Here is a 14,057-nt window from a genome sequence, read left to right on the forward strand (position 1 = left end):
TTAATACTGCAAGGGTTACTAGCAAAAATTGTCTCATACTATCTTGAATCTGTATATTGGTATGGTGCTTGAAAAATTATCCACATAACATCTAGTTAGTATTGTGTTTCACAGGGGCGTTTAGCTTATTGGTGAAAGTTTGTTCCCACCCACCCCCCCTCCAGTGTCCAGTTTATCCATATGAAGATGTAAATCTATATTTAAAGCCAGTGGTAATGATTAAAAGCACAATCCAATTTTTTTTTCTGCGAATTGGTTTCCTTAATAACCTCTCACGCCTGAACCTGCAAACAAAACCAGTGGACCCAACAGTGGATGGGGGTGCTCAGGTGCAACAAGTTGTGAATATTGAGTGCATATCAGACTTCATGGAAGCTCCAATCCTAAACATTCAATTCAGGTAAAAGGTGTTTTTTGTTTTAGTTAAATTTGTTTTGGTGTTCAAGTAAAGCTTAGCATAGACATGGACTTCGGCATAGACGTCTGAATCTGAAAATGCGATGGAAGCACAGAAGAATTAAAATGTACTCTGGACAGAGGAATTGTCTGAGGGCTTGTTCTAACAAGTTGCTAAAGGCCTTCAATTTAGAGAGACAAGGTGGATGAGGTGATACCTTTTATTGGATCATCAGCTGTGGGTGAAAGACAAGCTTTTGAGCTACACAAAACTATTTTTCAGGTTTGGAAAAGGCACTCAGTGTCACAGCTGAATGCAGAGTGGAAGAGACTGTTTTTAGCATAAATAGTTAACACATACTCAGAGAGACCATTCAATGAGAAGTGGCCTGCTAACACCTCTCCAAAAAAGAAGGGTTAATGGGTTTCAGATTGTTGTAAAAAGCCATGAATCTTTAAAGGTACTGCACAAGTTTCCTCATAGGACAAGGACTGAGGGGTTAGATATGGAAAGATTGTTTTGTGAGAAGTGTTTGCCCACAGGTGATAGTGTTTGTCTTTTATCATTTTTGAGAGCTTATTTGAGAGCAAAGAGATTATCTGTCTATCTGGTTTCACCCACATCGTTGTTATTGGGGCACATTATGTACTGGATAAAGTATACCACATGTTGTGATAAGTTTGTATAGGATCCAAGTATTTTGTGTAGGTCCCAGAGTAGGCTCAAGCCTGAACCTGAATGTTCGGGGGGAAGGGGGTATTGATCATCCTAGCAGTGGAGATATGGATATGTTTGCAGGTTTTGCATCTGTTATGGCAGGGTGTGGTGCCACTTTGAGTTCATGAGTCCTGGTCTGTGGGAAATTTGCTACTGATAATGAGCTCGGTGAGGATGGGAGATTTGTTTCGAGGGCCAGAACAGTGGGTTTGGAAGAGAGATTTCTTTCAGGATGTGGTCCACACACTTGATCGTTACATTGATTGATTGCTTCTGGAAAAAAATTGACTGTGAAATCTTTAACAGAAATCACAGCCATCACAATCACTCCACCACCAATAGGACAGCAATACAGTCCCTGAAAACCAATCCCAAGACAAAGGGGTCCCATCATACTTCTCAACCGTGATAACTATGTCAGCGAGGCCAACAAACAACTCTCCAACACCATCTACTACAAAGATCATAAAGACCCCACATCACAATTCACCCAGGAATTTAAGCATATCATACAATCCTTTCCCAAACAACTTCAGGAGAAACTCTACAACCTCATCCCCCATGAATCTACTCCAGGGATCTCACAGGGTCCCAGAGCTAGGTCAGGCCTGAGCCTGAATGTTTACACTACAGTTGAACCACTCATTAACCCGAGTCAAATGACACAAGGTAATCGTGGCTTTTAAGTTCCAGTGTAGACACAGCCTCTGAGTGCCTTTCCCAGAACTGAAGAAGAGCTCTGTCACCAACAGAAGTCGGTCCAATAAAAGATATTGTCTCACCCACCTTGTCTCTCTAATATTGTGGGACCAACACAGCTACAACAACATTGTATTCAACTCAAATAGTCATTCTTTGGAACAACATGGTAGGTAAATTCTAACTGAACAGGTAACCGTTGTTCTCACTTATCTCTCAATTTTATTCAATAAGGTTGAACTCCAGATTGCTATGCAGTACAAAAAGGAAGTTTTCCTACGTGAAAGTTGTAGATTAACTTCTTGTCCAGAAACATTTTCATGATATAATGGAATTTTTTAATTAGTTTTCTACAGTGCTTACAGCGAATATGTGTGCTCCCGTGATATTCCAATAAAAATCTGAAAGTGAAACTTAGTAGAAGCTATCTACTGTTTTTCAGGGTCCAAGCTGAGTGAAATGCAAAACAGTGAACAGACAACATGAACTGTAAAGTAAATTCAGTTTTAATAATTCCTTGACTTACCCAAGGTGATGGTTCTTAATATAAATTAGAATGTGTTAAACTTGATTAACCTGAGTGTCAGTTTGAGTTACCCTGAAATGACTGTGTGCAGTTCATTAATTGAGATGCTGGCCGTGAGGAGTTGTTTAATAAAGGAGGGTGTAGGAGTCTCTCCTCACCTAACCGTGTAATCTTCATATAAGCCAATGTCGAAGCAAGAAGGCATATTATAGGTGAGTATTTTAACTCAGACTTTCCAAATATCTTAGAGCATCTGTTTAAAAAATACAAAGAACAAAAACTTTTAGCATCAGAACTGTTGGAGGAGATTTAAACCTGTGGCCTGTTACATCTTGAATACTGTGCAATTTTCTTAGGTAGTATATCCTATTCACAGTTCTTAATATTTAAGAAGAACGTTAAAGATGCCTGGAAAAGAAATGCACATGGTAACAATGTTTAAGATGGCTGTTTTAGGCAAATTGTCCAAATAAAGAATTGACATTGTTCAGTCATGCCTCCTTAGTAATTTAAACATTAAGATTATCAGCCTTATAAAGGCAAGATGCTAACTTTGCCTTATGTTGATCTAAAATGGTGGTATTTTGCATTGGTGTATTCATTTCCATAGAAATAAATCTGTTCACCCTCTTGTGGGTTATGGTGAGATTGTACCTTTTGAAATGTTTTATATGCATGTTTCCACTGAAGCATAAACCTGACTAACGATTTACCTATTGATTATTTTTATACTGGTTTGCTATTGTTCTATTCAGTCTGTTGCTGTGGATGAAAATGAACGTTTTTACATGTAGAATGCCATGCTTTTAAAATAAGCAGTAACAGATTTAAGAATTTTATTAAGATGATAAAATAAAAAGAAGACGGTACAGAGTTTAAGTGTAGAAGTTTCTGGATATCAGGGAATAATGTACAGATTATCAAGGGCTGTGAAATTTGGTTTAGGATTGGATGGTGTAAGGAATAGATAATCTGGAATATCCCCAATTGGAGGTAAAAGGTTAACGGGTCAAAGTACAGACATTGAGATATGAGAGTATGTTGTTCATATAATGGCTATATTCAGGTGTGGAGTATGAGTGGATGTGATGATGAGGATGGATTTACCCTCATTTGGTGAGATTTAATGTTCATTGAGTTTATGATTCCAGTTCATATAGTCCAATGGAAAAAGTATCTCGGTCCCTTTCTTGTAGTTGATGTATGATGTCGTTCCGGCTCACACCTCCCGGTACTGTCCAAGACTGGTGATGTGTTTTGATGTAGATGTCCCTGGACCATCGGATGGTGTCCGAGACCATGAGGCACCGCATGAACCATTCGTAGCGTTAACCGATCCCACAGGTCCGCAGCACCCGCTCATTGCAGGGGTCCCAGGTGCCCAGGGCTCCATCGATCAGGGCATGTATCAGCCAGGGGAGCATACTTTTCCAGCTTACAAGCTTGGGCTTTGTGAAAATCCGGGATTCTGTTCTCAAAGGAGACCATGGCATTGACAAGGATGATTTTTTTCTGGGCCTCGTCGGTAACGACCACATCAGGTCGCAGCAGGCGGTCGGTACCGGGGATGGTGCCGTTCATGGAGATCTCCTCCAGGTGTGGTGCGATGGCTTTCACTGGGCGATTCTGGATGGCATTTTGGCACAGCTGCCAGGCTCTGGAGTGGGACTTGCAGCTGCACAAGACGTGGGCAGGATCTCGTTGGAGTAGCCGCACTTCCTGCAACGCTTGTCTTGGTTCCTGTGGCGGACGGCTCCGTTGAGCAGGATGCAGTTCAGCCGCGCACGATGGATGAACCGCCAGTTGGCGAAATGGGTGAAGCCGCCCCCAGCGAGGAAGTGGTTGCTGGCATCCCACTTGCTGGTCAGCTCAAAGGCTTTATCCTGGTCCAGTTTACGCTTCAGGATTTCCACATACAGTGAGTGGATGGCTGCCTTCAGGGTCCTCTCCAGCATGCTCCTGGCACTTGGAGTGACGATTGTGTTGTCGTTGGACCTGATCTGTGGCACCAGGACTCCCAGCTCCTGGCGCTCCTTGCACCACTCCCAGCAGAAGCCAATGCGCTTCCTCTGGCGACGCGTGGCGTTGCAAGTTTGGGAACACAGTGAAGCGATGTTGCGCCCATCTTGTCCGAATTCACCATCCAGGGAGCCACTCAGGAAGGTGGTGATGTCTTGGTTGGAGGGGGTTCTGCTGATCTGGTTCTTTGTTGCGTCACGGAGGGCGTTGGCTGCAATGTTTCTTACCATGGCGGCGGGACACAGCAGCAGGTGGAAGGCATGGGTGATCACCATGATGTCGCACAGGTCGCCCATGTGGGGAACGTTGGCACCGCCATGCCTGTGGACGATATAGACTAGCTCATTGCTAGCTCTCTGCAGAAGGAACAGCCACTTCTTCACCAGCTGCTGGACTATCCTGTCTGCCTTGTTGAGGGGTACTTTTGCCACGGCAGATCCCCTTAGGACGAATGAGATGTGGGGGATCAGGAAGGTGTTCAGGACATTTTATCTTCTGCCACAGTGCCAGCAGGGGAGGCGTCAGTCTTGGCAGCATCCTGCAAGATCTCCTGGATGGTGTCATTCTGGGTCCACCGGACCCAGAATCCTGTCGGCTTGCCGAGGTGCTGGTACACCTGCCCCTCTGCCAGGGGGATAATGGGCTGTCCCTGGATCTGGAAAACCGTTACCTGCACTGAGTCCCTTTTGCTGCCATCGATGTGGAGTTGTGCGCTTCTTTGCATTGAAGCGGAGCCCCATCCAGTTAGCAGGTCGACTGGTGGCACCTAGCATACCTTGGAGGCTCTCTGGGGCCTCCTTGGTCAGGACCAGGTCGTCCACATAATCCAGAATGCTCACTCTCTCACCATGGAGGTTGAAGCCATCTGTGCCATTGGAGGTTGCTCTCAGAAAAATGATTCCACGGTGACGTTAAAGGTGATGGGGCTGAAGGGACAGCCCTGCTTAACTCCGCTCTGGATCGGGATCTCGGCAGTCTCCCCTTCGACCGAGCAAATGGTGATGCTGCATCCCTCGTACAGCTCTCAGATCACATGAAGGAAGTTCTCTGGCATCCTAAACTCCTGGAGCGTGGCAAAGATGTGGTGGTGGGGCACGGACCCAGAGATGTTAGCCAGGTTGAGCCATGCTACCGCACACTACTTCCTCACCCTTCTGGCCATTTTGATGGTGGTTTGGAGAATGAAGTTGTGTTTGTAGCAGTCCTCGCAGGACATGAAGCCTTTCTGGATGGAGCTGATGGCTTACTACTACTGCTGTTTACTTTACTTTGCTTTTTCCCCATTACAATTGGACTTAATACATGAGAGCTGCAGTTGTGAGTCCATTCTCAATGTTTATTTGGTTGGCATTATCTATACTATCAGCACTCTAAATGTGAACTTTATACTCCAGATTCATGGAGTTCTTTTTGAGGCGTTGATGCATTTATCTATTTCTGCCTCCATACGCATCTAAAATGAGTTTTTTGTAACCCTCTTTTCTTATATAAATGGTTCTTAATATAACAGACACCCCAAACTGGTGATATGTTCTATAATTAGATTTCACCAACTCAGTAACAATTGTGAACTCCTAGATCACTGTAACACTTCTACCATAGAGTCACAGACAGTCCCCTGGGAGTCTCCAGTCTCTTGCCACACTGGCAAGCTGGACTTAGTGATAAACAATCATTTATACCAAAAATCGCAAAATAGTCAGGTTGCTTCCAGTCCCAGGAGATCTGTCACTTACCCCAGATCAATTTTTACCTTCGATCTCATGCCAGAGACAACACCTGCAGCCAATCCTGTAATTAACTAAAGGTTTATTAAGTAGGAAAAAAAACGATTTATACGCAAGTTAAAACAAGCAAGCGTAGAAACACAAATGAGTTTCAGTCTGTGATTCAAAAGAGGACAGATGTAGTAATCTGTCAGCATTTAATGTCTTTAGGGCTGAATCCAGGTTGACCTTTGAGATGTCTGTTTTATGTTTCTTTTTAGTTCCAGCCCTTGGTTCCAGCCCTTGTGAGAGTCCAAACAGCAAAGATAAAAAGATTTCATGTCATCTGTTTTTCTTTACCTCTTCCAACATTCCAAATCAATGGGCGGAGGCTTTCTGCACATACTTGTCGATGGGTGAATGAGGCAATTAACAAAGCTTTTGTTCTGTGATGGCCCACTTAATTTTGATAGCCCTTCTGGGTGGGCAATGGGAGCCACTATTTCCATCTGAATTCACATGTTCAAAGCAGGCATTTTTATAATTATAAAACACTTGTGTTTTACCTTGCAGCATGGAATACAGACATTACAAGTAAGATTAATGCATACAGCGATTTACAATCATTTCATGGCTTCTAAGCAGTAAATACATTCTTATGAGACTAATATATGTTTTGAACAAAACTAACATATAGGTGAACTGCTTTGGTTTCCAGCTATGAGTTTGTCAGTTCTTAGCTAATGCCCACGGCCTGGATCAGAGCTGGCACTTGGTTTACCAGTGTCACAGTATCGTTCAGTGTTCACTTTTTTTCTTAAATACAGTCTGTAATTCATCATAACTTGTACCACATTTTCTCTTTGGTCTTCATGCAGATATGGGGGAACATTTCAAAATATTTCAGTAAAACTACCCATCACACTGAACAAATTTTTCCAACCTACGGAGATGGCCTCTCAAGACTTCTTCCAGCGTTGGAAACAACTGAGCAAGTAAGATTAGAACCCAGATTGTAAATTTCTCAGTGAAAGGGGTATGTTGAATAATACCTAGCTCAGTGGTGCTTCATTTCTGATTGAGGCTTGTGAGAGCTTCTTCAATATAAGTAAATACTAATGTTGCATTTCAGTACTCTACCAGACATGCTCTTGTGTTATGTATTTATAGCATGATACTAACTTGTATGTTTCTCACAGTCCTCAGCAAGAAATGCAGAACATCTTTAAAGCAAAGCATCCAATGGATACAGAGATCACAAAGGCAAAGGTAGGTAACAGTGTGGTATTTTAACAGACGAATTTCAGATTTGGAGCAGTGATATTAACGACTGTCAGCATCAATAGAATCATTACATTTTATTTTGTTCTTTTTTTCTTTGGGGTATTTGTGTCGTGCTGCTTAGGCACGAACACATTGCAAATTAGTCAGTGAGGTAATTGCATTTAGCAGCATGGAACTATCTGTAAGATTTACATAGGTTTTAATCCAGATTGGTTTATTTCTAAGAGTTCTAGGGCTTGTTGTGGTTTATACTGAAATGTGAACTTCATTCATGAAATTGAATTGGAGGGCACTTCAATGTCTACTCTCTACTAGAGCTGCTAAAAAAAATAGGTTTTGAACATATTTTTAATGTAATTGTTTCCTTTTTGTCAAAATGTTTTGCCTAAATCTACCTGGTCAAAAAGTGGGGTGAAAACTGACTCTTTGTTGACATTGTGAAATTAGCAAACTTTCAACCAGCCCCTCCTTTTTTACCATTCAAACCCTGCTTATTGCTCAACTGTTTGCTATTATACTTGTACGTATCATGAAATCTTATTAGCATGATTAACTATTCCAGTGAAAATTTTACAGCATGCCATCTGGCAACTGGAGTTAAAATCTGGCTAATCATTAGATAAGGTGACTAATATCTGTTAGCCATTTAGTATGGGAGGTTTTTCAATATGAGGCAGTTTTTGGCCACTCTAGTTCAGTGCCCTTTCACAGTACATCCATTTTTATAACATTTGGAAAGAAAACATAACTGACTGACTGGATTTCTTTGTATCCTTTCTATGCTGAGTCTTCCTGTATAAATTGAAGTTCCTTGTTTGAATTCCCTTATTTAATAAAAGCAAGCAAATAATATCGTGCATTCAGACATTGCTATCTCAGTGGTCCACACCTGTTTGCTCAGAAAGAGACAATGTTAAGCTTACCACGCTTCCAAAAAATAGGGCTGAACTATAACTCCAGATATAGAATCCTCTCAAACTTAGGAAAGTTCTAATTCTGATAATTAATCATGTTTATTACAGTACTGCCTAGGGACAAGCAAGATCAGGACCCCTCACTGTCCTGGGCACTGTACAAAGAATAGCAGATAGTCCCTGCCCTGAAGAGATTACAGTTTAAATCAACAAACAAGCCAAAAGGCAGGGGAAAGGGCTAGAGCATGCAAGCAGAGTGATCAGTATGACAGCGGCAAGCGGCATGTTCCATTGAGTCTTTTGTGGATGGGGTTTAGTTAAGAGGTGATTAAATGGAAAGACCGTGAAAGGGATTAAATGGAAAGACAATGAAAGGGAGAAGGGCTTGGAGAAATAGAGCAGGTGAGGAAGGTATGAGGGACAGGTGTGGAGAAAGGATTTAAATACCTCAATCCAGAGAACACAGACCCCTCATCCTGTCTGTAAGTGTTGCTACAACTTGGAGTGTCAAGCAAGTGTATCTTAAAAGTTCAGGTTGTGGTATAGTGGTAGTGTTAAGATGTCAGAATTCTTATAATACTATTGCTGCTTTAAAATTAATTTTCAGAGCTAAGAAGTTCCCTGCCTATTTAACTAAGGGTATGGCTACATTTGGAATTTCAAAGCGCTGCCCCGGCAGCGCTTTGAAGTGTGAGTGTAGTCAGAGCGGAAGTGCTAGGAGAGAGCTCTCCCAGCGCTGCATGTAAACCACATCCCTTACGGGTGTAGCGTGCAGCGCTGGGAGCCGGGCTCCCAGCGCTGCTGCCCTGATTACACTGACACTTTACAGCGCTGTATCTTGCAGCGCTCAGGGGGGTGTTTTTTCACACCCCAGTTGCAGCGCTGTAAAGTATGAGTGTAGCCAAGGCCTTAATCAATTACCTGGTGACCATGATCTGGTGAATTAGCTGTTTCATGACCATTCTTGGATACTTTTTGTACTTTTGTGTTCCTGTTCCTGCAGTATCTCTAAACAGTCTCTCTTTTTTGGGTTTTCTTTGATAGATCATTGGCTTTGGCTCTGCCCTGCTTGAAGAGGTAGATCCCAACCCTGCTAATTTTGTTGGTGCTGGTATAATACACACAAAAACTACCCAGATTGGATGTTTGCTGCGTCTTGAACCCAACCTTCAGGCACAGGTACCTGGTTTTGTATTTGCAAGTTAAATATAAGTTGTGGTTTACAGAAATGGAATAAAATTTATCTTACCAATGCATCTGACTAAACATACCTTGTGTGTTTAGTAAAAATAACTTGCAATAGAAGTAGTTATGTGATGTCTCACACTCAGTTGTCAATGTCAATAAACCCCAAATAGGTTGAAAACGGAGGCAGCTGGTTCTGGCTTTGGCTTTCAGCAGGCTACTTTTCAGCTTTCCAAAGGCCTCTGCTGCTTTGCATTCTCACATATTGTGTTACTCTGAGATTCTTCCCTGGAAAATATTCCATCCTGTCATTAAACAACAACTCTCCTTACTGTGCAGAGGACACTAAATTAATCTTAATAGTCTTTTGCATTTGTTTTTTACCCTGTTGAAGGTTAAAAATTTCTTACTAAATTTTACTTTCAACATCCTAAACAAAACTGTGTTTGGTTTTTTTTGCTTCCCTTGTTTCTAAATGAACAAAACATAGCTCTGTTTTGTTTACTACTTTGTGAACCACTTGTGGAAGAATGCAAATCTGTAGTAATAGTGTTTGCTACTATTGTAAAATCAAAGGAACTGCACGTGATGGCTGTGTTCTCTTTACTGGTGATATTGGGTTGTATTGGTTCTCAGTGGGAATGAAATGTATTGCCTTGAGAATCCAGGTTTTGTTTACACATCTCTGCTTCCCAAGTTGGTGGAGTTAGTGAGAATGCCTTTAGTAGCTAAGAAGCAATTCCTCCTCTTCCTGCTGCTGATCACTTAACGAGCTTTCAAGGATTGTCCGCATTTCAGCACCAAGGTATGGTAGCAGAGGTTTGAAATTTCTAGATAGGTAGTTAAGCAGGAAAATCTATTTATTTTAGAGCACAGTAAGATTTGGGCAAAGCATTTAAACACCTTCAGAACTCAGAGGACCTGTCCCTGCAGACTTTAAACATTTTCTGTGCCTGAATAAAGTTGTCAGTCTCACATGAAAATTATTAGCCATTGCTCATATCACGACCAAGTGGCACCTGTACTGCTTTGTTACTTAATCTGTATGCTTTTTCTGATAAGTCCATCTAAATGCAGACATGTTTTATTGTTGTCTTTATAATACATAGATTTCTTATGTGCTCTCTTTCAGATGTATAGACTCACACTACGAACAAGTAAAGAAACCGTATCTCAGAGATTATGTGAACTGCTGTCAGAACAGTTTTAATAGTAACAAGATCAGTCCAATTTTGTTTCTCCATTTCTGCAATAGTTGTCCTCATCCTGCTGCAAATAAATGTCTTGTACATCAGTGTCTGAGTACTGCAACTTTACCCACCACCAACTCCCAGCCTTAAAAGGACTTGTCCCTTTCATATGAAATTAAGGATATAAAATGTACGGTATAAAATGACTTCTAGATATTAAAAAAAGCATGGCTTTTTAGCTTATGCTATATGAAGGGTGGGAGAGGTGTCTGTATTAATTGTGCTCTATTTTTGTGTGTGTAAGAAGTTGGGCTTCTTAAAATTTAACTAACAGGAAATGAGCTTAGGCAAGTGTGATAACTCTTGTGTATTCTCATTGAAATGCCACTGTAAATTGCTGGTAGCATGGTGCTTTAGTGCCTTTACTAAGTGCACCTTTCTGCTTTGAGCTAAAAGAAACCAAATGGAATGTCCAGTGATCTTAATTCATATCTTTGTTGAGGGTCAGATTGACCAATCTGCAATTGATCCCACACTTCGGTTCTGGATTAACATAGTCAAAAGTGATGTGAACTCATGAATGACGTTTCTTAAAGGTATTGGCACCAAGTTTGTGATGGGTAGAGAGGACAGATTCCAGGGTATGTTTTAAAATCTTAAGTCGGAGCACTGCCACATCACACAGTAGAATATATTGCTTAGTCAGAGTAGCATTAATATTCAGTTGACTTCTGCGGCACCTGTAAATTCTTAGGACCAGATTTTTGAAAAGATTAATATTCTCAACATCCCCCTTTACACTAGCTTTGAGTTCAGTTTTTCTCCTTTTTGCAACACAGGATGCAGGAGGAATTTTTTTTGCTTAGCAGTTATTTATAATTCAATTGAGGAAGGGGGCGGGATGTAAGAAATCCAAAATGAATTGCGTGAAATGTCCTTCAGAGTCAGTATTAGGTCATTAGTCTATACGTGTCTGTTTTTTTATCTTGAGGAAAGCAACACCTTAACTAGTCTTGGTTTCCCTGTTCTTAGGCAAATGGAGCGACTGATAGGAAGGATGTCCATTTGGTTTCTCTGTTCCCTGTCAGATTGTTCCTTCGTAATGTTGATTACATAGTTAACACTGCATCAGTCATGGAGACCAGGTTATGATCACATGATGCTGCAACACAAAAAGGGTGGGAAGAAATCATTCTATCTGATTCTCAAGGCACAACATGTCCATCTGACTTTTTTTTTAAAAATGAAGTACAAGATCTAATTTTAGACAATATTTTCTCAGTTAACATTTTATTGTTTAATCATGTGACCAAATTGCCGGGCAGTGAACAATTAATACTTGTACAATTCCTTCTCTGCACTGCAGAGAAGCATAGTAGTGGTGAAAAGAATCTCCTACAGTCATATCATGTATGTGTGTTGGTTTCTTTTGAGGTTGGGAGTAGAAAGGCTGTAATGTTCAGCTTTTACAGTGGTTTTCCTGACTCTATGCATTAATAGCTCATTGTTCTACAAGAGCAAAGATTTGCATCTCCTCTGAAGAAATCAATTAAACATAATTATCTTGTTTACATCCTTCAGACTTTTTCGATGCACCAAAGGTTACCTAAGCAGATCAAGCTCTGCAGTTAGGACAGGCTGGGAATTAGCAGCTGTCAACAGTAGGGATGTGTGGGACAGATTTAATACAAAGGAGCATGTCTGCCAACACTGGAGTCAAAAGTTACAAGCAACCTCTCATATTCAAACTGTAAAATTTCTCTGAGATTATATATATCTATATCTTTGAGACATACTGTCCTACAAATGTACATACTGTAACCAAGCACACCCTTACTATGTGGCTTGAAATGCAGTACTAGTAAGATGCTGGAACTGCACACTAAATGAGGCTTCTGTTGCCATGCAGCACAATGCACTTGTGAGGAATTGGATGCTGCATGACTAAACATGCCTTGTGACTTCTTACTTTTTAGATGACTTAGGCAATGGAACTGGACAGCTATTAACTTGGTTCAGTCAAGGACCAGTGATGTATTTTGAATGTAAGTTAAAAACGAAAGACAAAATCCTTCAGAAGTGACTAGTGATTGTGGATTGGGTGCCTAAGTTGAGATTGCTTACAGGGGCCAGATTTTCTGACAGTGTTGAGCACCCTTCGTCTGAAAATCAGGCCCCTTTAGGATGTTCCGAGTTGGGCACCAACAAATGATTGGCCATTCTTTAAAAACATTGACATCTCCTACAAACAAGTTTGGCTAGGTAAACTGAAGTACTGTACTAAACTACCTTCTGAATTTGGCAATTAAAAATAACAGACAGTAACTAGGGCCAATTAAGTCCCAAATAACCCTTAGTTGGGGAGTAGAGGGGTGTCCCAAGTAAGTCCTTTTAATGGGCACATTTTTGTACCCTTGGACCCTGTGCTATTGTGTGCTATATTATAAAAAATTGAGATGTTAAACCATGCTATGTTAAAGTGAGTGCTGCAGCAGATGCAAGGAGAGAGCTGCTATTTCATTCTTCCAAATCCCATTGTACATCTGTCCCTCTGGAAATACGGATCCTATACCTTCATTAAAGGACACCTGAGACACTGTTTTTGTGTACTGTTTTAGTTCACTTTGCTTTGGTTCAAGTTTTGGTGAATTGTGTATTAAATGTGGGGAGGAGGAAGGAGAAGGATTAATGAATGTCTTAGAATGTTGGATGTATTTAAAAAAAAAAAAAGTAATCAAGCTTTATTCAAGTGTCCACAATTCTGTATTGGATGAGATGATTCAGAGAGCCACACTAGCAGTGTTATGAACAAAACTAAAGACAAATATTGTTTGCTTTGTGAAATGATGGTTGGGCATTACCAAAGTGATTGTATCTTCTCTCAAGCAGTTTATGCAGTGAAAACAGTATTATTGTTCAAAGTACAGTATTAGGCATTGACACATGAAAATAACTGAACAGCAGGACAGAATATTGTGCACTTTTTGATCTACACTCCAGTGTGTAACATTTATCGTGATCATTTCATTTGTATAAATCAAAAGAAAATTCTGGCAAATTGGAGGATTTTCTTTATTATGACTATATAGAAGATTGAAAAGAAATAAATGCATCAAAAGAACTATGTTACCTTGAAACGAAAAATAAATGGTTAGAGCAGTAACCTACTAAATTTATCTGTCTTCCATGTTACTTTCCTGTTTTGGAGGGGAAGGGGGAATATGCTAAAATGTGTTCGGATATAGTGCATCATAGTTTTTTCAAATACTGTATTGTACTTCATCTGCAAAACAAAAGCTTTTTGATCCTACATGTTATGTGGGAAACAAAACTCTATAAATGAGGTTTATGTTTTGAAAAATGACTATTGTATATGTACAGAGTAACTTGGGGTTCTGTGCTAATCTCTTAGAATTTCTT

The 14,057-nt window shown here is 40.7% G+C and overlaps 1 protein-coding gene across 3 annotated transcripts in view; it reads left to right on the forward strand.

Annotated features, from left to right (window-relative positions):
• AP2A2 (adaptor related protein complex 2 subunit alpha 2) overlaps positions 1-13,813 on the forward strand; it is a 90,164-nt gene extending 76,351 nt beyond the window's left edge. For all 3 annotated transcript variants that reach the window (XM_050952837.1, XM_050952838.1, XM_050952839.1), the window contains 5 exons: positions 277-400; positions 6,943-7,059; positions 7,264-7,333; positions 9,307-9,441; positions 10,580-13,813. In XM_050952837.1, the coding sequence (XP_050808794.1) occupies positions 277-400; positions 6,943-7,059; positions 7,264-7,333; positions 9,307-9,441; positions 10,580-10,657 (524 nt within the window). In that variant the 3' untranslated portion in view covers positions 10,658-13,813. The remainder of the gene's footprint in view (positions 1-276; positions 401-6,942; positions 7,060-7,263; positions 7,334-9,306; positions 9,442-10,579) is intronic.
• The last annotated feature ends 244 nt before the right edge of the window (positions 13,814-14,057 follow it).

Source organism: Gopherus flavomarginatus, chromosome 5 (assembly GCF_025201925.1).
Source record: "Gopherus flavomarginatus isolate rGopFla2 chromosome 5, rGopFla2.mat.asm, whole genome shotgun sequence".
NCBI classification, from domain to species: Eukaryota; Metazoa; Chordata; order Testudines; family Testudinidae; genus Gopherus; species Gopherus flavomarginatus.